The sequence below is a fragment of the Strigops habroptila genome, chromosome 6 (genome assembly GCF_004027225.2).
Source record: "Strigops habroptila isolate Jane chromosome 6, bStrHab1.2.pri, whole genome shotgun sequence".
NCBI classification, from domain to species: Eukaryota; Metazoa; Chordata; class Aves; order Psittaciformes; family Psittacidae; genus Strigops; species Strigops habroptila.
Genome location: NC_044282.2, coordinates 3429794 through 3452766, shown reverse-complemented (window position 1 = coordinate 3452766; position 22973 = coordinate 3429794). Strand labels below are relative to the sequence as shown.

Here is a 22973-nt window from a genome sequence, read left to right as displayed (position 1 = left end):
TTGCTCCAGGAAACAGCCAGTTACTGACATTACTGTCTCTAAAACCCCAGTTAAAACCAAACAGTATTAGGAAGCGAGTACCATTCAGCAGTTCTGGAGTGCCTAACAACAACACAGCATCTAAAAACGTAACCACAAAGTCAATAAAAGCTTTCTGGAAGCAATAGAGAAATAAAGAATTACAGTTCCTGACCCTCTAGTCTGCCAATTGTTGCTTTCATTATATGAGATCTCACAGGCAAGGTGTACCATGGTTCCTCTGTATTTAATGTAAACAGAGAAAACAGAGGGCTGCTTCACAGCAGTTCATCACTTAAGCAGTAGTTTCGATGTTTTAAAATGGAACAAAAATACTTTCCTTTCAGACACTAAACTTAACCATCACAGATTTCAAAGCCCTAATGAGTAAAACTTAACATTCCCCTGTCAAGTATTACTGTCCAATTTTAATTTGGCATAAAGTGAGGCACAGACGAAAACTGCCTCGGCACACACAGATGAAGACCATATTGGAACCAGAAACAGTATCTCCCAAACCTCAGTTTTAGGTCTTGAACAGTTCAATTACTTTCTTAAACTCTAAATAGAATTAATTAAAAACTTCCTTGCACAGCTCTTGTCCCTCCCATGTGATGGTGCTCAGCAGGTCCCAGGGCAAGGAAGTTGGGTCCTGAGCCCATGGCGGGCTATGGGACCAGGGCCCCATAAAAAGAGCCCTGCCAGAGAGCTATTTTAAGTCAGTTCTCCTCAGAACAGTGGTCCTGCAGTCAAGGACTGTCCCCTTGAGTTGAGACATCATCCAAGGCAACTCCTCGAGGTTGAGAGCCCCCCCTTTTTAGGTGAGTGAGTGCACATTTTGGATCACCGGCCATAAAGAATCAGCAATGTAGTGATGAATCCATGTGACATCCCGAATCTGTAGCTGATGTTGGTGGAGCTTTGAGTTTGAATAAGAAATTTAATTTAGCCTCAGCTTACTGGTTCTGTGACAAATGCTAGTACTTGACTGAAATTTGAACTTTTTTGTCTTCGTCCTGCTCCCTAATATTATTACTTTAGTATTACTTTCCCGCTGACTTAGAAGAAACAGGATCAAGCTCCCACTGACTTGTTGAATTCATACAAGCACACTGCCCACAACAACCACATTCCAATATTAGTCATTAGAATTAGTCTGCTGAAAAAGCATAGATTGCTGATTAGTTAAGACAAAAGTCAGCCTATTAGAATATAACAATGTACATTGGCAGGGCTAGGAAGAAAAAAAAACCTACTTCACACACAAAATCCTTGTTAACACAATAATAAACTTGAGACTAAGTCAATGCTAAAAGTAAACACAAAAGAAGGAACTATAATGCCACAGATATGAAAATACAAGGGAGTGCTGTAAAGGGAATGACTCTTAAGTAATTAATATTTCCTTCAGCATTTATAACCTTGTAGTTCCTTGCCATATAAAACCATGAATTCACTTTACTTGCAGTTGAAACAAAATGTTTTTCTGAAAATCCTGTGGGAATGATGCTGAACTAGGTTTTTTACCCTCCTTTCTGAGTAGCTATTTCAGAATCTCTACATTGTTCTAAGGCTACAAACAAATACAGACCTTTCCAAAGAACAATCTAGTAGAATTCCCAAAAGTGCCACCACAGAAGACTGACAAATCAAAAAGGGACTAAGTTTTTTAATACTTTCAGATACGAAAACCCAGGAAATTGTACTTGTTTTACAGCTAGAAGATTAAAGGATCCACTAAATTAAGTTGCCTAACTGAAGTTTCTTACGCTCTGTTTTAAAAATAACTCATCACATAGGCTTTCATATATCCAAGCCCAGCATTTCAGTATGAGTACCTAGGAAAGAAAAGCACACAATGAGAGACGTTCAAACAGCTGTGTTCACCTGACATGGCAACTACAGAGAATTTCTAGGGTCTGTATGGGCAGACTCCCAAATTCTCCAGGGTAATGTTTGAGTATGATAGCTTTCTTACCTCACTCCTACAAACTTTCAAGCATGTAATGAAGCAGAAACTAGATACTAGATCTTTTTGAAGCAGATCTCACTGCCACTACCTTCTCTTGCCTATGCCACATACCTTTGTGTCCCTCAGCCCACCCCTTGAACGACTTTTCCCATCCCAGTGATGTGAGTAAGCAGTAGGAGTTCTGAAGGAACAACTGGGGTCAGCGGCAGATGCAAGAAGGCAGTGCAGGAGCTGGTGCAACAAAGGGGATGAAGCAGCAGAAGGAGAACAGCCAACAAGTGAGTGAAGGCTGGGAAATAGGAGGTGTTTGCCTAAGGAGGCAGTGGTAACACTTAGACCCTGGGAAGACATCAAGGACATTCTAATGTAAGGAGCAAACCACAGAAGTCTGGAGTATAGAGGGGACTGAAGAGGCTGTTGGTCACATCTTTCCTCATTTCTAAACCTCTTGACCACTTGTTATGCATGGGCAGATCTCACAGGAAGCTCCAAACAGTTCTGCCCTATACTATGTCTGTACTAAGATGCAGCAAACCCAGGATTGTAACAGATACAGTGTTAAATTCATCTGGCTATCAAATTCAACCCACTTACAGAGCTTATCTATTAATACAGAATTATTAGGGCTCTGTTTGCTTCCAAGAAAAAAAATCCTAATGTTTCAGATAATTATGACTATCTTGAACTTTTCCATTCACTACAACAAATACTGAACACAGGACAAAATGAGCTCCTTTGTATAGCGTGCCAATAATGTCCAATTTTGTTGCCATATTCTGATTTGCCACCCTTTGAAAGATACCGCCTACCAGAAGGATAAAACATCAGTTCATATCAACTGCCGAAGCTTAGATTTTATGAAGTTTCTCTTGCTTTGTTTACAATTATAAAAATAAAAACTGTAATAAAACATACACTTTCATTTTCTAGAAGGCTTGTTTGCTTTACAGCTCATTTTTTGGTACTTAATGCTGTCTCAGTATTGCCACATAAGAAGCAACCAAGGCAAAACAATTAAAAGCTAAATACACAAAAGTGTATCAATTCCTGACCCCTGCTGTAGAATCCACAGCAGTAAGTCAAGCACTAAACCCTCCCTGGGCAAATAGTGGAAACAACCAGATATATCAGAACTCAATTCCTAGCAAAACCTGACACAGAGGGCATCTAAAGTATGTACTAGGGACAAAGTCTCATCCCAAGTCTAATCTTTGGTAGTGATTTCTCTAGGCTGTGCAGAGTTGTCTCCAAGACTGATGGTCCATGGAGGTTCTCTGTCAGACTAAGAGGTAGATGGACAGAATGGGGCAATCTATTTGGGTGATTCAAGCCATTAAAGTAAATGTGCTTGCTCTATAGCCTACTCTGCACAGGGGAACTCTCCCATAGAAGCTGTTTCTACAGAACTTGATCTAATTAAAGATTCATTGGATCACAGATGGCAAGAATGAACATGTCTCTGCATCTTTTCAGACTAGTCCTTAGGATGTTAAGCTCAGTATTAAGTTTGTATTTTGTTTTCTATTACATAGTCCATGGATAAAAGATTTATAGCAATGTACTTAATTCCCCAGAACCATATTGATGCCTCCTGTCTAAACTGCTCTAACTAGGCAAATTTGGGAGAAATGCTGTGACACCACACTACACTCACCATTTTCTTTCCTGCTATTCTGTACCCTTCCACACATTTCCCCATTAAATGAACAACTGGCAGGGAGATTTGCTAGTGGAATTACATATAGTTATTTTGCTTATTTAAAATTCAATTAACTTATAATTGCTTTTTCCCCCCTCTCTAGCATTTTTAAAGAACAAACCTATCTAAATCGGATTAACCATATTGTAACTCTTCTGTCTAACAGTACTTAGTATTTAGCAGAACTGTGGCTCTGTATGCAACAGAGACATTAGCATGAATTTTATCTTTCCCACAAAAAACCTGCTAAACCACTGAAGTGTTTAGGACTAAGCTAACTTCTCCATCCATGAATGCTAGAGCCACAGTCAGAGAGGACTTTTCCTTGTCTAGTCTTTGCAACTGCAAAATCCCAGGGGAGTTCAGGGCTAGGAGAGACCATCAGGAAATGTGGTTGGTGAAAACAGTAGTCGTGGCTCAACACAGACAGATACTGCATCTCAGAAATTAAATCAATGAGATGACTACTTGAGGGTCAACAAAAGAAAGAGGAGGAAGAGTGGAGACATGATACTTCAGACTGAAGCACTATGGTTTAGAACAGCTGTTTTCAGTCTTGAAGTCTTGGCCTCTGGGAATTTATCTGTGGTTACAGCTTTGCGTTAAAATTTGCATAAAAATAGTTCAATCCTGTTCAGAGAGAGGCTATGAGGACCCAATGAGAAAACCATGGGCAAAAGAGAAGTTAGCTTGCTCCTGAGAGCTATCTTACTAATATAAATGTCCCTCAACAGTATTTTTGGTTTTGCTTGACCAATTCAGCAGCTCAGCCTGATTCTTCCTTTCTTTAAACAGAACAGTCACTTACAGCAATGACTATGGATGTCATTTCATCTTCCTTTTTTTCCTCCAATAGATATTAATTTGCTTACCAGCGACTTCTCTTTCAATGACTCAAATACTACAGACACAGGCACAAACATTTCATGAGACAGAACACATTAGGAACCAGAGGTGGTTTTGGAGTTGAAAAAGAAAGAGCTACCAGCTTACAAATAAAGTAGTACCATACATGCTTAAGAGAGAGTAATTCAGCTTCAACAGTACAAACTGCATTTCAAAGGGGAAACAGTATCTAAAAATAAGACCTAAAAGGCTGAAATATGTTAACATTGAGTAACATTTAAGGAAAATTGTCCATTCCTCATAGATAGTACCACAGTAACATTTCCTTCAGAAGAATGATTTCTTCAAGAATAATCAAAGTAATTACTATTTCAAAAGTAGATTTGCAGATGTGTCTATTTTATAACGCCTATTCAATAGTTTATGTGGAAGACCACAGAGCAGATTTGCAGACTGATTCTAGAAAAGCAGTTTGTTTCAGCCCAGATGTCAATGCCTTTAGAGAGATTTGTAAACATATTAGCAACAAATGAAGCCAAAAATTACAAACTTCACTATAATATAATTCAACTGAATGTCACATTTTTTGGGTCTGCAACCTCTCAGAACGTTGAAACTGAACACACTTCATGCTGTGTTGAAAGTCTTCAGCTCTATTCACTGCAAGAGTTAATCTGTATTAATTTTGTAATGTTTCCCTCATTAGTATTATCACATCTTCCTGGTCCTTCCTCTTCCTAAAAGATAATCAGTCACTGAAGTGTTCCCCTGTAACCTGAAGAATATGACCATTAAAGGAGAACATAGAAACAGCACAAACTATAAAATTAAAGTTTTTGATGAAACTAATAGAAAAATTTCTAGCTGGTATTTTTTGAAGTATTTTTTGAGCAAGTTTTCTATGCTTTTAAAATATTAACAACTAATAAATAAATTTTGAGCCCATAAAAACACCCACATTCAAAGAGCTCAAGCCCAGGGGAAAAGCATCAATTACTTGGCAGGTTAGTTTCAGACATGCTAGGCTAAGTATTCAGAAAGTCTGACAACAACCTGCTCTAGGGGAAGAAGAGTGAGAACATGAATTATTTATGTGAGCACTGATAATCCTCTACTTCGTTTAAAAATACATGGAATCAAGTTTTGATGATCTCTGAGTAGATTATCCAAATTGTGCAATAATAATGTAGTTTTTCAAGGTAAACCTTTTTATGCTTATGACCATTATTTTACACCTTAACATCATTTCTCAAAGATAAATGTGCTAGAAAAATATTTTTTATATTTTAAAAATTATTGTTTTGGTTTTGTCTATTACTATTTCCTACTATTCTCACTTAATGTAGAATTGAGTACTTCACACTCAGAATCCTATCAGATGCATTTTACATAGTGAGTGGTGGGCCATCTTAAATCATAAAACATATTCACAAGATTTTATAGACAACAGAACATTCCTGGAGAAAAAAAGAAGAAAAGAAAAAAAAAAAAGACACACTATTGACTTTGAAATGTCTCTGGTTTGACAAAATTCTGTAAACCCCAAAGTCTGGTTTCTAACAGAACCTTATCTATCTGAACCCTTGTCTTTTCTGCCTTCATCTTACAGAATCTGAAACCAGCACATCTGCTGGAGCAGAGAGATGACAGTTCTGTCTCTATTTCTTGGGATTCTTCATCAGAGCAGTGAGAATTTCACTCCATGAAATTTCTATTGGCAGTTTAGATGTATGTTGTAATTAAAGATGATTATGACCTAATTTTGTGGCTCAGGAATTAAGTAACTCATAAGGCAGGAAAACAAGGTTTGCACAAAATTATTATGTTAGGAATGCGAAGCTGATGGTAGAAGGCATTTTGAAGGCAAGTTCTTTGAACTGCAACTTTTTTTTTCTTATTTGCAAAGATTAGTATTGGATCTTGAGTATCACACCTTCTTCTAATGTTAATGATTCCATTTTATTCACTCATCATACAATTCTGACAATTAGTCAGATATGCATTTATAATACCTGCACTTGGAAAACTATTTTTAATTAGACTAGCTGGTATTCTCAGTACTTACAGCCATACTAGTATTCTACATCTTAAGTGCCCTATTTAGTCTTGTATGATAGCAAAATCTGATGAGTAACTGCTGTAATGATTTTCACAGTAACTGTGTTGTGCGGTCTTAGAGCCAACTATTAAGGATTCCTCAAATAATCCAGAAAGAACAACAGACACAGCAGACTGGATGTAACTATTTGGGAAAGCACGCTTGTGTCCATAAACCAAACACAACCCAAAAACTCAGTTATATTCTCCTGCTTGCAGTAACAACTTAAGCAATAACTTAATTATTCAGTAAATATTTTTGTATTTAACAAAACAAAAACCAAATAAAAACCCAAAAAAGTACTACAAAAAAGTTTCACTTTCTGCCAAAGCAGAAAAACTTAAAACTATAGGGTATTACAAAATATTCTTATTTCCCATGTAAAAGAAATTGGCATTTCCTTTCATCAGCTCTTATATTGAAAAGAAATGAGAGGAATAGGAAGAAAAGTTGCTATGTCACTGCTGCAACACAGGAACTGCCATAACTGATTAGCCCCCTCAGTGGTCCTCTTAGCAGTTTTGTCTCAGAAGTATCTGGTATTGCCTAAAGCCAAAGTGCTGTAGAAATTACCTTCATTATAAGCTAAATGACAATTTGTTACTTCTATGCAGCAATCCATAGTTTTTGTAAAACTATTACACTTCAAGGAATTGCAAATCTTACATGAAGATTTGATTCATCATTTGATTCAATTCACTAGCTTGGTGATTTATACAGTGCTTATGTCATTTGAAATCAAAAATATCAGCCAGATTTATGTTTTCCAGTCATTTAGATGCTTTTAGGATCTCAGCCATTACCTCAGACTAAAACGTGTTATTAAAAAATTAATCCCTGAGCACATAAATTTAATAGTGTCTTGTAGTAAGTAGGTTCACCAGGTTAATTAAGTATGGCATGGACAAAAATTTCCTTCTACTAATATTAGATGTGTTCCATTCCAGCTTAATGTCCCCTGATCTTGCTTATCTTTCTTAACAGCAGAAGGAGAAAAAAAAAAACCAAAAGAAAAACAAAAAAATAAAAGAAAAAAGAGTGCATCCAATTCATCTCTCTATATCATGTATTATTTTATACACTCTCTTCACTGCTCATTCTTTGCTAGTGTAGTCTTCTAAGTATATCCTCTCATACCACTTTTTCCAGGACTTGTACACGTTTTATTACTGTTCTCTGGACCCTGTGATTTTGAGATGCCCTTGGATGCTGTGCAAGATAAAACCCAACATATTTGCTTGGTTTTTGGCTGTTACTGTATACTTTATTCATTCTGTCTTTCAAATATCTGCATGTATATACAGACTACTCTAAAATTCCAACTAATTATTAAATATGCAGTCAATTTAATTCTAAGTGCCAGTAGAATCAAAGTAAAGGATACTTAAATGAAATACTACTAAAACTGAATGTTACTAAGAAAGTGCTACTAGTAATACAAAAACTGTTGTTAGAAAAATATATCAACCATAGACACTTGAGAAAATGTAGGTGATCATAACTAATCAAATGTTATTTCTCACAAAGTTGAATAATAAATGCTGGTTGCAAATGTTGTTAACATTAGTTAGTGCACTTAAAAGAATTTTGATCTAGTAAATCAACAAGATTCTTACTAGATTAAAACAGAAAAAAAAGACATGGATAAAACTGATCAAGTGTTTAAGGATAGTAAGTATCTCGGCACTTCTCCCTTTTCCTATCTGGGTTTGAGTGAAACTGGGTGAGTGTGGCAACATATTCCCTCTGGGATGTCTTCCCTGCCTGCAGCAGTATGGACAACAGATGAAAGAAATCTTCATGCTTTCCAGTAACGTAGTTTACCCCATATTTGTTCCAGTCTGCCTTTACAGGACTATCTAGAAGTACTGCACCCTTGTCTTTCTTGGACAATGGTTTGGCTATGAGTTTGTCAGCTACAAAGAGGTAAAAGATACTTCAGATTAATTATTTCTACTTGGTGTAGTGATTAATTCTGTTTTTCAAGTATAGTTAGAAACAAAACACTTAGTAATTCGATTTATAGCAGTTGGCTTCAACAAGACAGCTGGCTTCAACAAGACTGCCAAATAAGTAATCTGTACTCAATAATTTATTAAATGCTACCTCTCTCTATTCACCTACTAAAACCAAAAAGCTACACAAAAACGGTTAATAGAAGTAGCTTTGACTGTTTTAACCTTGAACCTTGCAATATACGTTATGCAGCAAAGAATACATAAACCATCTGAAAAAAGAAAAAATTGTAATTAAGCAACACAGCGTACACTTTGAGACTCACAAATCAGAAGTAAAAATATTAGATTCAATTTTAGAAAAGTACATGGAAAAAGTCAAGTAATTTGGAAGAAATGTGAACAAAAGTAATTTTTAAAGTAGTTATGTCAGTATCATTTGACTAAATGAATAGCTATGAAAAGCACACGTAAGGAGGATACAAACATTTTGGAATGAAAAAATTCTTAAATTGTAACAATTATTTGAAGTCATGTTTATTACTTTTTTTTTTTTCTTTTTTTCCTTACAAAGTATCCCATGTTTTAAGACAATCACCAGTCTTACTTCAAAGAAGGGGAATATGAGCAATGCAAGGTTTCTAATCGTTGTCTGGAGAAGAGAGAGTCACGCATTGGAACAGGCTCCCCAGGGAACTGGTGGAATCACCATCCTTGCAAGCGTTCAAAAGCCATGTAGATGAGGCCTTTAGTGACACGGTTTATTGGTGCACCTGGCGGTCCTGGGGTAGTGGTTGGACTTGATCTTAAAAGGCCTTTTCCAACCTACATGATTAGGCCTGCTCTGCACATCACAGTTATCTCTAAAGATCTCTACAAATAAAATAAAAACCAAACCCCTATTTTTTTTTTCTTGACTAGAACCTGGCTACTGTTTCCTTGTTCTTCTGTACATCCTGTATTCTGACTGTAACTAAAATCACACAAACAGGAATGCTTCTGTGTATAATATAGTATGTGATATGTAAACAACAACATAATGCCATACGCAACTCAGTAAAAGCATATGGTGGGAGTGGAGAGATATTAGATCTAGTCAAGAAAAAAGCCTTTTTCTTCTTTGCTCCTCAAAAATATGAAGTCTCTATAGTCTACCCTCCTGAGCAACATATAGGATGGGTGCAGTCATTCACATTAGAGAACCATCAGCAGCTTTTAAACAGAAACATCTATTGGCAAGTAAGCATGCTTAGATGCAGCATATCTTCTGGTCTGGAAATAAGGCTTTTGATCTCATTCTATATCTTTAACTAGGATATTACTACATGGGCTGACAAACTCTCAAGAGAAAAACATCACAGTTTTTTCATAAGCAACCTGATAAGGAAATTCTACAGCAGAAAATTTGAAGAACCTGTAGGCAGTGCATATTCCAAGAACGACAGTCAAATGCCCAAAAGTACATCAGGTTTTGACAAATCCATGTTGTTTCTTCAACCATTATTCAAACCAGGTAGCTGTTAAGAGACACTTCTGTAAACTCTGGAGTCAATGGGAGATTTGCCACTCATCACAATAGTGCAAAAGTAGCCAGAATACTTAATTGCCACATGATGGAACAGTTGTTTCCACTCAAGACAAACGTTAGATTTCTGTTGAAAAGCAAACTGCTTGCCTGGAGTGAGGTCTATGCATAAGAAGGTTTTCCAAAAAGGACTGAAAATTAATACAGCCCACCTGGCACACAAAAGACATACTCCACCACTACTTAGGGAATCCTTCCTTCTCAAATTGTTACCTTATGTAGTGTTGCAGAATTTTCCTCTGTTTCTGTTGGTCCTTCAGGTAGGAGAGGAGCAGAATGTGGTACTAATCCTGAAGGCTGTTCTTCATATTCTTCTGAAAACAGGATCCATAACTGACCATTATGAGAGCCATGAAGTATTATCACAATACTTATTTTATGTGAACAACCATGACATTATGATCTAACCAAAAACAGGATGTGAAAAATGTTTGAACCTAAACTTTGTGTAAGAATTTATCAACACTTGCCCATTAACTTTTATTTATATTAGTAAGCTTAGATATAAATGCGATTTATATATAGGTAATTTATATAGGTAATTATATAGAATAAAAATAATCAAACATCTGCATGGTTAAGAACAAAGTCCATACTGACAGCAATATAGCCGATACTTAACAGATGTTTCATATACACTTGATTCAATAAGATGGTCACCAACTAAAACAACAAATTATATACCAAGGGATTTTTTTTTTCATATTTGGATAACTGCCTCAAAAATTTTGTTTTTAAGAACAACAGGCTATTACTGAAGACTCTTCCTACAGACTGCTCTCTGGCTTATTTTGCAAGGAAAAAAGGAAGGAGAAAATGAACAGGATGTGCAAGGGGATGACAAAGGGGAAGGGCAGTAGTTAAGCTAACTTTAGTTATCATCATCATCAAGTTAGCACAGAGTTATGTACAAGTTTTTTTTAGGAAGGAGGCATAAATACTAGACTTTGCTTTAAAGAGACGGAGGAACTAGAACATGGGGGAAGACATCTTGAGAAATGTTGGGTTAAAAGATTTCTAAACACCACTATAACTGATAGTTTGATAATTTAGTAAGGCAAATGAATTTCTTGTAGCATGCAACCACACACTATGTCCATAAGCTGAATACTAACAACTGTCAGGACACTGAGCATCTTTGTATCAGACGACTCAGTTAGGATGCTTCCTATATTATTTGTTGGGACTCATATAGCTCTGTCTGTTTAAGTTTAATCAAAACTGTTTTAATGACAATGACCTGGAGCAAGTTCAATGCTCAGGTATGAGATTTAACCATTACTGTTTTTTTAAAACTGCATCCTGGAATCGACTTACTTGGGAACTGAGCATTCTGTATTAGAGGAGGGGAAAATTAAGAGTTTTTACAAAAGTATTTGATTAGATCTAATGGACATCGCCTAAGAAAAACCTAAGATGTCTGTGAAATGCTTTGAGGTGTCCTAAAAAATTGCAAGGTAAGGCATGTACCAGGTGGCTATATGTAAGAAGAGACAAGGAATCAATCCACTGGACTGATAATTACGCCAGTACTTTATAAGCTGGAATGTTTAACTACGTGCCAATACCCTGCTAACTGAGGTATGTCAACTTGCTAAGTGGTTAGCAAGTTATAACTTTATACAATTTCTGCATCACAATAAGTCATCATTATGCCATCTGTGTACTACATAAATTCATATCTTCAGAACAATAAGCAGTACAGCATGGTAAAATCTTGGACCATCAGTTAAACCCACACCGGTATACCAGGAAGACAGCAGTAAACTTACTTTCACCAGCCACATAATTAGCTGGAAAATAGCCTTGCTGTCCATTTGCTAGGCTGCCAAACCACCAGTTATCATTATCTTTGTACAACACTTGGATAATGTCACTGCGATGGATGGTTAGCTCATCTGATCGATGCGCTGTGTAGTCATAAAGAGCCACTACCTAAAAGAGAGATAAGAGCACCACAGCTTTATCACAACCATGCCACAGAGAAAAAAGCGCAACATTCACTTCCTCTTGCAGAAAAGCAGCTGAAACCAAAGCTGCACTTTGGTAAAAGCTGAGGCTGTCTCAAGTTTTGCTAATGGGATCAGGGGTGGTGGGAAAGCAGCAGGAGAGGCAAGATAAAGGACTGTGGGATTGTAAAAATGGTTAAGAACATTCAATTCACTAAGATTAGGTTCAAAACAGCAGCTGTTAGTTTTATAAGCAATTTACTTGTGAAGAAAAAGGAAAAAAAAAACCACTTTATGCATTCACTTTCTCAGAATTGTTACACCACCTTCAGATCCCATTCTGTGTGCTCATGAAGCATATGTGTTCGAATAAATACTTCGACAGTATGACAGTTTTACTGAAGGAAAAATTTAGTACAAAAATATCATTGCAATCACTCCACTTTTTGTTTTTCTTTTTTTTTTGTTTAGAAATAAGGATTTACATATACACTTTTACAAATAACTGCCAAAAATACGTTTATATTCCATTTCACATACTGAATTCATTTTTCAATGAGATACAGTGCATCTATATTTTTCTGGAAAAAAGTACTAATAGTGGTCAGCATCACGTATACTACATAGAACACATTACCACAAGCCGGCTTTCTACCCTGAATATGAAAATATCACATGTAATTTCTTACTTATTTCCTATGTCCTATTTACAAAAATCTGTCCTGATGAATTCAGAGCAGAAAAGGCTGAATCCAAATGAACTGAAAAAATAAGGGATTTGCTTGCTTCCCTTATCACAAGTAAAGAGGACAATTATGAACTATTTTACATGAAGGCCACTGCTCCTCTACATATAGTCTTAACCTCAGATTCCTCTACAAAATTGTAAGTGAAGAGGTCAGAAATGGGGATTGTTAGAAGTGACAGGAGGCTACAGGGGCTTGAAGGAAAGATATTATAAAGATAGGAATATGGAGACAAAAACTTCCTTTTTTATTATTCATGCATGCATTTGAATCCTAAGTCTGCCAAACTGCAGAGTGCTTTTTATATTTGCATTTCTATTTTGAGTAAGATCACCTGTGAGTTATGCGTGTAAAAATAAAGCCAGTGTCACTTGTATTTTCATAATTCCACGTCACCAATTAAACAGATTAAATCAGTTACGAATGGGAAAAGATGGAAATTATTCTACCATTGTAAATTCTATGTGGTAATTTGTGAGCTGGTCAGCATCAAAGAATTATTATCAGCATAGTTCTCAGTAGACAGGAAATTTACCTTTATACACATTCAGTAATCCTGAACTTACATAAAGAAGCTAAACAATGAAATATCCTTTATCATAACTCTCCTCCCCAGCATTAGGAATGCTAATGCAGTAATTACAGGTAATGTTGACAACATAGAAATATGAACTATAGAATAGAATCAGAGTAAAACACACTAATGAGCATCATAGAGAAACAGTACAGAACTTGAAGCTTGGATGATCATGTCCAGTAAGGGGTGCTCTAAAAGTGCCCACTTCAGTTAAGTGACAACAGTTTCCTTAGAATTAGTACAATCAAAACCATGAGGTCACTTAAGGTTAAAAACAAAACAAAACAAACAAACAAAAAGTAACACTAATTACTTGGAAGCATGAAAAACAATGAAAGGCAGAGCATTTTGTAGCATGTTTTGTGAGATAGTTCTGATGTAAATGTTTTGGGTTTTTTGAATATATTACAAAAATTTAGTAAGATGGAAACACTGCCAACCACGGTTCAAACCAATCAAGTCCCACTGTGTCTCCCAGAAGTAAAAAAACCATAAACCACCAATGCATCCTGTAATACAACTGGTTTAGCAAGCCTGGCAATTTAAACAAGATGTGGAAATAGCCATTATGTTCTCTGGAGACAGAGGATCAGAAAATGACCATCATGCGATATGGGAAACGCACCTCAGGATCAAAGAGGAATGTAAACCACTCACATTAATGCCCAAAGCAATGGAAATTCCTCTGGTGTGACATTCAGACATTTGTTAAGTTCTGTCTAGGTCCAAGGTCAAGCAAAAAATAAAAATCCATATTCATCAAAATGTCACAAAATTATTTTTCCAGAGTGATATAAAACCAGTAATGTGGTTATGCCAGAGTTATGAACATGTTTCTAAGAATTACAAAAACTAGGGTAGTAAAAAATCCTTGGCATCACGCTAAAAAAAACCCCAAACAACAAAACCCGCCCCCAAAAAACCAGAATGTGCTTTCAAAATACACAGATACGGTGCAACAGGTATAGAAGATACTGCAAAAAATTACATAATACTTACTGTCTCTTGCCCGAGCGGACAACTGCTTCCTCCTCTCACACCCAGTGCAGTCAGGCAGTCATCATTCTAGAACAAGAAATTATTTAAAAGCTTTAATATGAAGCATTTTGATAAACCATAATTTTGAGTATTTTCCTGTCTACTGTAAGCCAGTAAGAATTATCACTAATAAAATGCCTTTTTTAAAGAGAAAAAGCAGAAGTGATGTTAAGCAACACAGTAATATTGGCTGTGTAGATATTTAGAAGAAGATACTAAATTTTTCAAGTATGTACACTACACTAAAGACAACATGGGGGAAGACACAGGGTTCATGACTATGCAGTCTAAGCTTGTTTGCATTGCAAACACTGCTGTAGAAGTTTAAGGAGTTGTTGCAGTGAACTTTACCTCTGAACCAGTATGCAAAAGATATCACTTTCACATAATGGAGAATTTCAGGTTGGTCTTAATAACCAAGACTTCTAATCTAATTCTAAGTGGTCTATCTTTACCACTTACTCTTCAGACTTCCAACAAAGTCAAAGGAACAGCAGGTATTTAATGCAACAATTTCAATGTGCTTGTACCTACGAAATTTGATTTCTGTCAAACAATAAACTTCTTCAGTTGAAAGAAGACTTAAACCAGAAAAATTATGAAACTTGTCAGAGGAACAACAAACTAGAACAAAGGAAGAGATGGAAGTCCTTTTCTTGTGTTATTTAACTTTTTCAATGGCCTATTTTCACAAAGGGGAAAACCAGTTTCCCCTAGATTTTGTGTGTATCACAGGATACAAACTACAATACAGAATAGAAATATTACACAGCAATTAAAATATTTTAGAAGACAAGAATCAAATGTGAGCTTTGTGAAGTAAACAACATTTCCACCCATAACAATCTGTACAACATTATAAACAACATTTAAATATGAGAATTTCTACCCAATATACTTCACCTTTTTTATATTTTACAGCCCCTCCTTTAACTGCTTTTTTGCATACACTGCTCTTCTCTTGCTTTTTTAAAAACATATATCTAAAATGTATTGCTCCTTCTATTTTTTTTTTATTTTATTTTATTTTATTAGGGTGATCCAAGGACCATCATTACTGCAATCCTTAGCAAAATAAATGGCATTCACTAGAAAAGAGATTCTTGCCCTCAATGTTGTTTTCCTAACTTAGCCAGGCTTACCCCATATAGAAAAGAAATAATTGACTGAACACAGAGGTTCCATCCACTCTCCAGATTGTTTTGGTATTGCCACAGTAGTTACAGACACACGCAGTACATACAGATGGACACAGTATAAAAGCAAACAGTCACACTGAGTTCTTATCATCTACCAGAACATCCAAGCCCACCACCTAAACAGTTCTGAATAATTCTGTATATACACAGAAGGGGTAGGGGGGAAAAGCGTAACCACCTGATTTTCTAAACAAATTTTGAACAAAGACCAGTGGAGCTGCAGTTCAGAGTACGTGGCTTGTTGAGTGGTCTACGGGTAGCTAGCACTGCCTTACAGGTTTCAGCCAATTCTCATTTTCAATTCTCAAGGTTAAGAGAACTGTGCAAGCAATGTGCTTAGCCTGTGGGATGGGAGTGCCTCCTGTTGCTCAAAAATGATTCATCAGAATTATTAGCAGTATTATTTAGGTATCCAGTTCAGGTACTCATATTGCTCCATTATTGTGTCTCAATCTGTCTCTCTTTTTAATAAAGTATTTATGCACTCTCAAACACTCAACCAAGAAGAGCTTGAAGAAAGCAAGCTGTTTGGAAATAACAAGCTAAAATCCATGAGTCATCCTGAGACTATGCTGAATGTTCTCAGATACTGTGTTAAACTTTTAAGGCAACAACAATCCAAAGAGTTTCCTCTTAAAGTGATAGTCTGTCACAGGCTGCACACTCACCCTGCCTCCAGCAGGACAGGGGAATTGCCACAGCTGCCTACCACAAACATAGCTATTGCAAGGCAGCAGAGTTGCCCCTGGCATGCCATGCCATTTCTCAAATAGTGCAAGTACCAGCTGCAAGTACTGCAAATACTGCAAGTAACAGCAAAAACTACTGGCCTTTCAGTTCAGAAGCATCATTTTTTTTTATGCTGTGAGGGTGGTAAGCCACTGGCACAGGTTGCCCAGAGAAGCCGTGGCTGCCCCATCCCTGGCAGTGTTCAAGGCGAGGCTGGAACGGGCTTTGAGCAACCTGGTCTAGTGGGAAGTGTCCCTGTCCATGACAGAGGAGTTGTAACTAGATGGTCTGTAAGTTCCCTTCTAAACCAAACCATTCTGTGATTTTAGGATTAAGCCACATTTTCAGGATTCCAAAAAAGTGACGGACATACTGAAGTGTATGAATACATTGCTCTTACTACAGTATTAAGAACTCCTTTTTTTCTTTTTTTTTTTTTTAATGCAAGATGGAAACTAGTTAATCTTTTTCTTGCATCAGAAAAGATGTGGGGCTACAGTTATGTTCTGAGGAGTTGGGCTTTTTGGGAGGCAGACCACCTGTGAGAAACAGGAACAAAATGCTTGCTGAAAAAGCCTGTTGTGTCACTCTGATTTTGGCTGAATAAAGCTGTTAGGAGTTTTCAGCATAAGCAACATCCTCAGAAGAAGATAAATAGATCCAACAACTGATGCAGAGTTCTTGACCATGCAGTATGACGCTGGTTATCCACAACTAACCCCCTTAGATAGCCTTGACATTTCTAACACAAAAACAAGCAAAAAATGTTTTAAGACAGTAATATAAAAGAGCATTGCAGGTAATGGTAAACTCATAAGTTGCTGTAGCAAGTGTCGCCAATTTCTGCCAATTAAAATGTTTATGGCTTCTTTTTAATTGGGAAGTTTCAGTGATTGTGGTAATGGGAGGTTTTGCTTTTATTAATGCAGATGTATAGCGGCTAACAGGATCTGGTCATCAGATGGTATTCATTCTCTTATGGAGAAGCAGCACCGAGTAAGAACAAGTGATATGTTATTACTGCCATTCTTGTAAAAAAGAAAAAAATCAGCATTTTGTTCCTACTACTGAACAAGTAATATTTCAAATACCACAATACCAAAGTTTAAAGAAAAAAATACGGAAAAATGTAAATGGTTTCATATGCTACTTCCTTACGCGTAAACACACTCTTCATTGTAACAGAATAAACATAGAGACTAAGTCCCACTTGTAATTAGTCATTAACTCTTAATAACTACACTTGGAAAATAACCTTTCCTAAGATCAATTTTAGGCAGACATTGGACTACCTGGGTGAACCCCAATCTGTGTACATACCAGGCCAAAGCCACCTTCCCTCTTTTTCCCGATAGAGTGACAGACTCTGGGACATGAAGAACAACAACAGCAGCTATTTCTTGGATGCTGCACAGTATCATTGCTTCTCTCCACCTCCCTATACCTGCTATCTGCCAGAACAGAAGAGAGACTGGGAGCGTTACATGCGCAAACATTCAAGAAAGACAGGGAATGAGTGTTAAAACTTCTCTTGCTTGTTCAGTAAATCTGTGTCTCAGTATGTAATAGCCTAGGTTTTGTTTCCTTTTTTTTGTTTGTTTTTTAAAGGAGACAAAATAAGAAATGAAAAAAAAAAACCCCAACCCACGACTGGTTTAAAAGTGAGATACTATTTAAAACATTTAAAAATCGTATCTAATCAATCTGAGCTTTTACAGTTGCTCTATTCTTTTCATTTTTCCTTATGAACCCAAGGGTTAGAAATTTACTTAATCCTCTCCTTCCCTAAGAATGTCATGCAATCTCTTTACCCCAGTAATTGAAGTTTTAAATGAAATGCTAAATAAGCTGAGACTTAGCATAATATAACTGAATATTGTTAGCACTGTCACATTTCTATTCTTGTTCTCTGGTCTAATAAATTGTCAACGCTCCCCTAGCTCAGGACACCTAACTGTACAAACTTAGTCTATGGGAAACAGAAGTACAAGGATCATATTAGTAGCTAAATTAAAATTATTCTAGAAGTATTAACTGCTAAGAATAATGTATTCTTCCTGGGCCTTAATTAATCTGTCTGTAGACACTGTAAAGTTACTTCCTTAGGCTTCAGATGATTACAATCCTTATTTGATTACAGCCCTTCATTATTTAATAAGTATGGGAATCTATAATCTGCCTAGAGGAAAAAAAAAACCCCAAAACTGTGCCAGGCTGCATTTTATTGAAACCTGCAATATACAAACAGAAAACAGAAGTGCAAACACAGCTGCTGCAGTAAAGCCTACAGGGATAACCCTCTCCCCCACCAACACCCCCCCTCCAAAAAAAACCCCAAAACAACACCGCTCCCTCTTCCCCCCAAAAAACCACCCAGAAAGTTAAAAAAAAAAAAAAAAAGGAAGAAAAATCAATTCAGAAGCATGTGAAATACTCCTGCTCCTGAAATTATTCAAAACCTCGTCAACTATTTCTGACATTTGTAAATATGCTACTGTCTTGACAAAATTACTCAGTTTACCTCAGCATTTCCAACAGAAAAAGTAACAAAAATACTCAAAACCTTAATTTAACTGTCTCAGAAAAAAAATATTATAAATTAGCTGCTATTTAGTATTTTCCAAAACAGTTAATCCTGTAAACATCTATTGAGCTTGCTGTGATGGAGAATACAAATACTGATTGAACAATTTATACTTTTTCCTAAAAATTAGATACTGATGGCTAAAAAATTGAAAATGTGAAAACAAGAACCCTTTAGCTCCTAACAAAACAGCAATGTACAACTCTAACTTCAAAATTTCTTGGGGGATCCTATGTATCTTACCAGCCTTCCAGAACTCTATTAACAAATTCTGTTAAGTAAGGTAGGTCCAAAAAATCCCCTAAGCCAACCCAAACCAAAACCCCAAATCTAAACTGTTAAATGGCTATAAATGACCCAAGTTAGTTTACGTTCATTTCTGACATTTCTCTGAAAAATTACACTTAGCAAGCAATTAAGACATAATAGTAAAGCATGACATTCTGTCCATGGGTGCAGGAAGATTAACATATCCAGTACAACAGGTCCAGCTTCATACAGCCACATATACAATCAGTATTCAGAAGTAATACTTGTTCTTCTATCACTAGTCTCTCCGTATGTTTTGTGTTTAATCCTGTTTTATCAAGTGTATTGTTGGAATTTATGGCATTTACAGATTCTGTTGGATTTTTATTATGGTGATCGGAAAACCAGAAAATAAAGGAACAAATATAATTCCTAGAAGTTGCCAATCAATATTTAACAGATAAGTGATTAAATATAAGATAGCTCGGATTTCACCTGTTACAAAAAGGTGAGGCATGAGTAAACAATGAAAACATGGTGCTGATATTAGGATTCAATTTCAGGTTATCGTCCCAGCTTTTTCTCCCTACTTATCAATGCCAGTATTCTTACTAATAATCAAAAACACAATACTGTGATTTTAGCTTATTTATTTCTAAAACCAAAAAGTAAATAATGAAAAAATATAAACTTTTCATTTGCAGATATGTGATTTCACTACCAGTTTGCTGCAGCAAAAAGCTTATTTGCCCATGTGGACAATTTGCTTGAAGATACCTCTTTTGTGAATAAGGGCAGGATAAAAAAACCCCTCCTCTCTACAACGAGAACTTGTGAATAATGACATTTTATAGTTAAACATCAATTTAAAAAAAAAATGCAAAGATAGAATTCCTTACCGTCTGTAGTCTACCCAATAGTGTTCGGCTAAGAGGATTTCCTACTGGGCTGAAACACCCTGTGAAAAGAAAAGGCCGTGAATTTTCTGCTTGTTATCCTTTTCCATCGAATAAACCATTTTATTTTAAAATCATTATGTTAGCAGGACATGTTTGACAAAATTCTAATGAAAAGCAGCAGCATCTTTCAGTCACAACTATGCAACCTTCAGTCAGGAACAGTTGGAGGGTTTATTTAACTAACAGACCTGACACAAGGTTAACTAATCCAATATTTCCATTCAAATGATTTGGAGAAATAGCTCAAGCTATGTCCACATGCCACCTCGTGCTCAAAGCTGACACTATTATCTAGGCTGTATTGCTTTTCTCTTCATTGAATTTCTGAGTAATGCATACAAAGTTTTCCAACAAAAATTCTCAAAGGAATTACTTCCTTATTTTATCTGAAAGAATAACTATGTCTATTCAGTATTTCTCTTTGATCACTGAGTTCCTATCACAACACATCTTGCTGTTTATTTCATTCACTCTCTACATCGCGCACTTGAACAAGTACTTGTAAATTCTTTTCTTTTCAAACTATTATGTTAACTACTAAGCTCAGGAAAATCCTTTCATCATCTATGGATTTATCTTTTTGTTATTGGTCTCCCCAGCTGTATACTTAAGAAAACATCTTAAAAAGAAAAGATACAAAAATCTGAAAACTGTTGAACATGACAGTGAAAAACGCTACCGCTTTGTTGGAGAATGGTTTCTCTAGCATAGAGATGCCAGACAACACAGAGTTAAGCTCACTGGATTTTCTCTGTGAGACACTAGATTTGAAACAAGTTTTGTTTTCAAAGAGGAGTAAGTTCTGAAAACTCATTTTTATTTGCCACTCAAAAAACCTACTCTTGAGGAGTCCAGTATCTGAATAAAGAGGACTTTTCAGATTCAGACTTCTATGTCCTGGCACAGCTCCACAAGGAAGCTTGCACAACTCTATCTACAGTATACTTTCTAAAACCTAGTGGGTTTGATTTTCACAGGAGATTTACTCAGAAATGTTTAATCATTAAGATAATTTAGATAATTCTAAATATAAAAGCTGCAAGCTCAAGTAATCATAGTTAAACCATGCTCCTGCAGTTGTTCTGCATGTGAATAATTTTGTACTTGTGAGAAACCCTACAAGTGAGGCTTCAATTTTGTGTATGAATTAGAAATTTTATGATTTTAATTTCAAAAAAGCTTGTATAAATTCTGAAATGCTTCATTCTGAAAGGCTTACTTTGATTTTTATTACTTTTTTCCATCTCTTTTTAGAAGAAAGAACTAAGAATAGAAACAGTTAGTCAGGTAGACCTGAAGCTTACCTTTTTACAAATAAGCTATTTGCTAAAACATTTGTTCAGCACTAACACCAAAAGCCAGTGGGCATATTACTCCTCTTAATATTGTTATCTACATAGCCATATAGTTCCAAAGCAAGCTGCTACAGAGATAATATTACATAAATCTCAAACTCAAGACCAAGAAGATGTATGCATGATGTAATATTTTCTTTAGACAGCTTAGTATTCTACCACAGGATTTTCAATTTGAGCATTGTAGTGTTGTGTCAGTTCACACAAACCCATTCTAAGACAAAACCTATATAAAATAAATTATGAAAACAATTGCTTATTTGGAAAAATCTTCAAATTTTAATTAAAATAATTTTTATCAGTAATATCATTGATGTTCTTGTTCTCCTAAGGAAAAGATGTATTCCTGCCAAATACTTCCAGACTGTATGTTTTTGTATGAGTACTCCTGTGCAGTCTCTGTATTTAGCTGCTTGTCAGGTGAAAACTTTATGGTTAGACTGATATCCCCAATTAAGCTTCAATAAAGGGCAGCGTGGACCTGTTCTGCAGCAAGCATAGGAGAGACAGATGTGTAACTCAAAGACATAAGGAATGCTGTACTGAATTCTAGCAGCTGGCACTGGTTCTGACTTAGCACTTTCCATGACTAGAGTCTTCTTCCAAAACAAACATGAAATTCTTATTACTTCGCTTGAGGTGTAATAACTAAATAGACCTCATTACACTTGGGTTCAAATATGCTGTGCTCCACAGAGCCAGTGCTATTTAGTCATACTGATTACGCCTATTGGTTACCCTGAACTAGTATTTAGTGTTATCTGTTAGTAGTTTTCAGTTACCAAGCCTTTGTTTAGTAGCTCCTAAATTTAGAACAGTCATTAAAAAAAACAAGACAAAACAAAAACCCAACACACAACAAATATATTCCTCATTCAAATATTCCTCATTCACAAAACAAGATCGATTCAACAATCAAGGGAATATCCATCTCTTCTTCCTCAAATGATGTTGTAGATTTTTAAAGCAATTTTACACAGCTATTGGTTTGACAGGGTTCCATGCTTGATGAAGCATGTAATTGATACTGAGCAGGTGTGACTAACAGCCTCAGCAGTGCCTGCTTTGGTTCTCTCTGATCCAGGCTGTACAAACTTTTCAACTATTACAGTGAGGTAGTGAAATTGAGGCCAGGATTACAGAAAGACATTTCCACTTAATTAAAAAATGTTTATAGGACACCATGACCTGTGGGGATTCTCACTTAGCTTATATAAAGGTCATTAAATCCATTCTAAGGTCCAACCTGAAAAAAACAACACCCAGGTTAATCTGTCTTATCTTAAAGATGCTTCAGAATCACTAGTGGAGAAGCATTTTTATTCAGTCAGAAGGTTTACTTGAACTCTCCAACAATCTTCTTTAACAGCATTTGCTGTCTTCACCTTCAAAAAACCCTGTATGCCTTGAGAACT

General features: G+C 36.1%; 1 protein-coding gene across 8 annotated transcripts in view; it reads right to left on the bottom strand.

Annotated features, from left to right (window-relative positions):
- The window catches only part of AHI1 (Abelson helper integration site 1), an 87571-nt gene that overhangs the window by 4764 nt on the left and 59834 nt on the right, over positions 1 to 22973 (bottom strand). For 4 of the 8 annotated variants that reach the window (XM_030489768.1, XM_030489771.1, XM_030489770.1 and 1 more), the window contains exons 20-23: positions 20144 to 20202; positions 14445 to 14510; positions 11946 to 12108; positions 10387 to 10487 (exon numbers count right to left, since the gene is read on the bottom strand). In XM_030489768.1, coding sequence (XP_030345628.1) covers positions 10387 to 10487; positions 11946 to 12108; positions 14445 to 14510; positions 20144 to 20202 — 389 coding nt within the window. Of the gene's footprint in view, positions 1 to 10386; positions 10507 to 11945; positions 12109 to 14444; positions 14511 to 20143; positions 20203 to 22973 lie in introns of those variants that run through there. The other 4 variants (XR_003991868.1, XM_032920010.1, XR_003991870.1 and 1 more) reach the window with 4 other exon arrangements.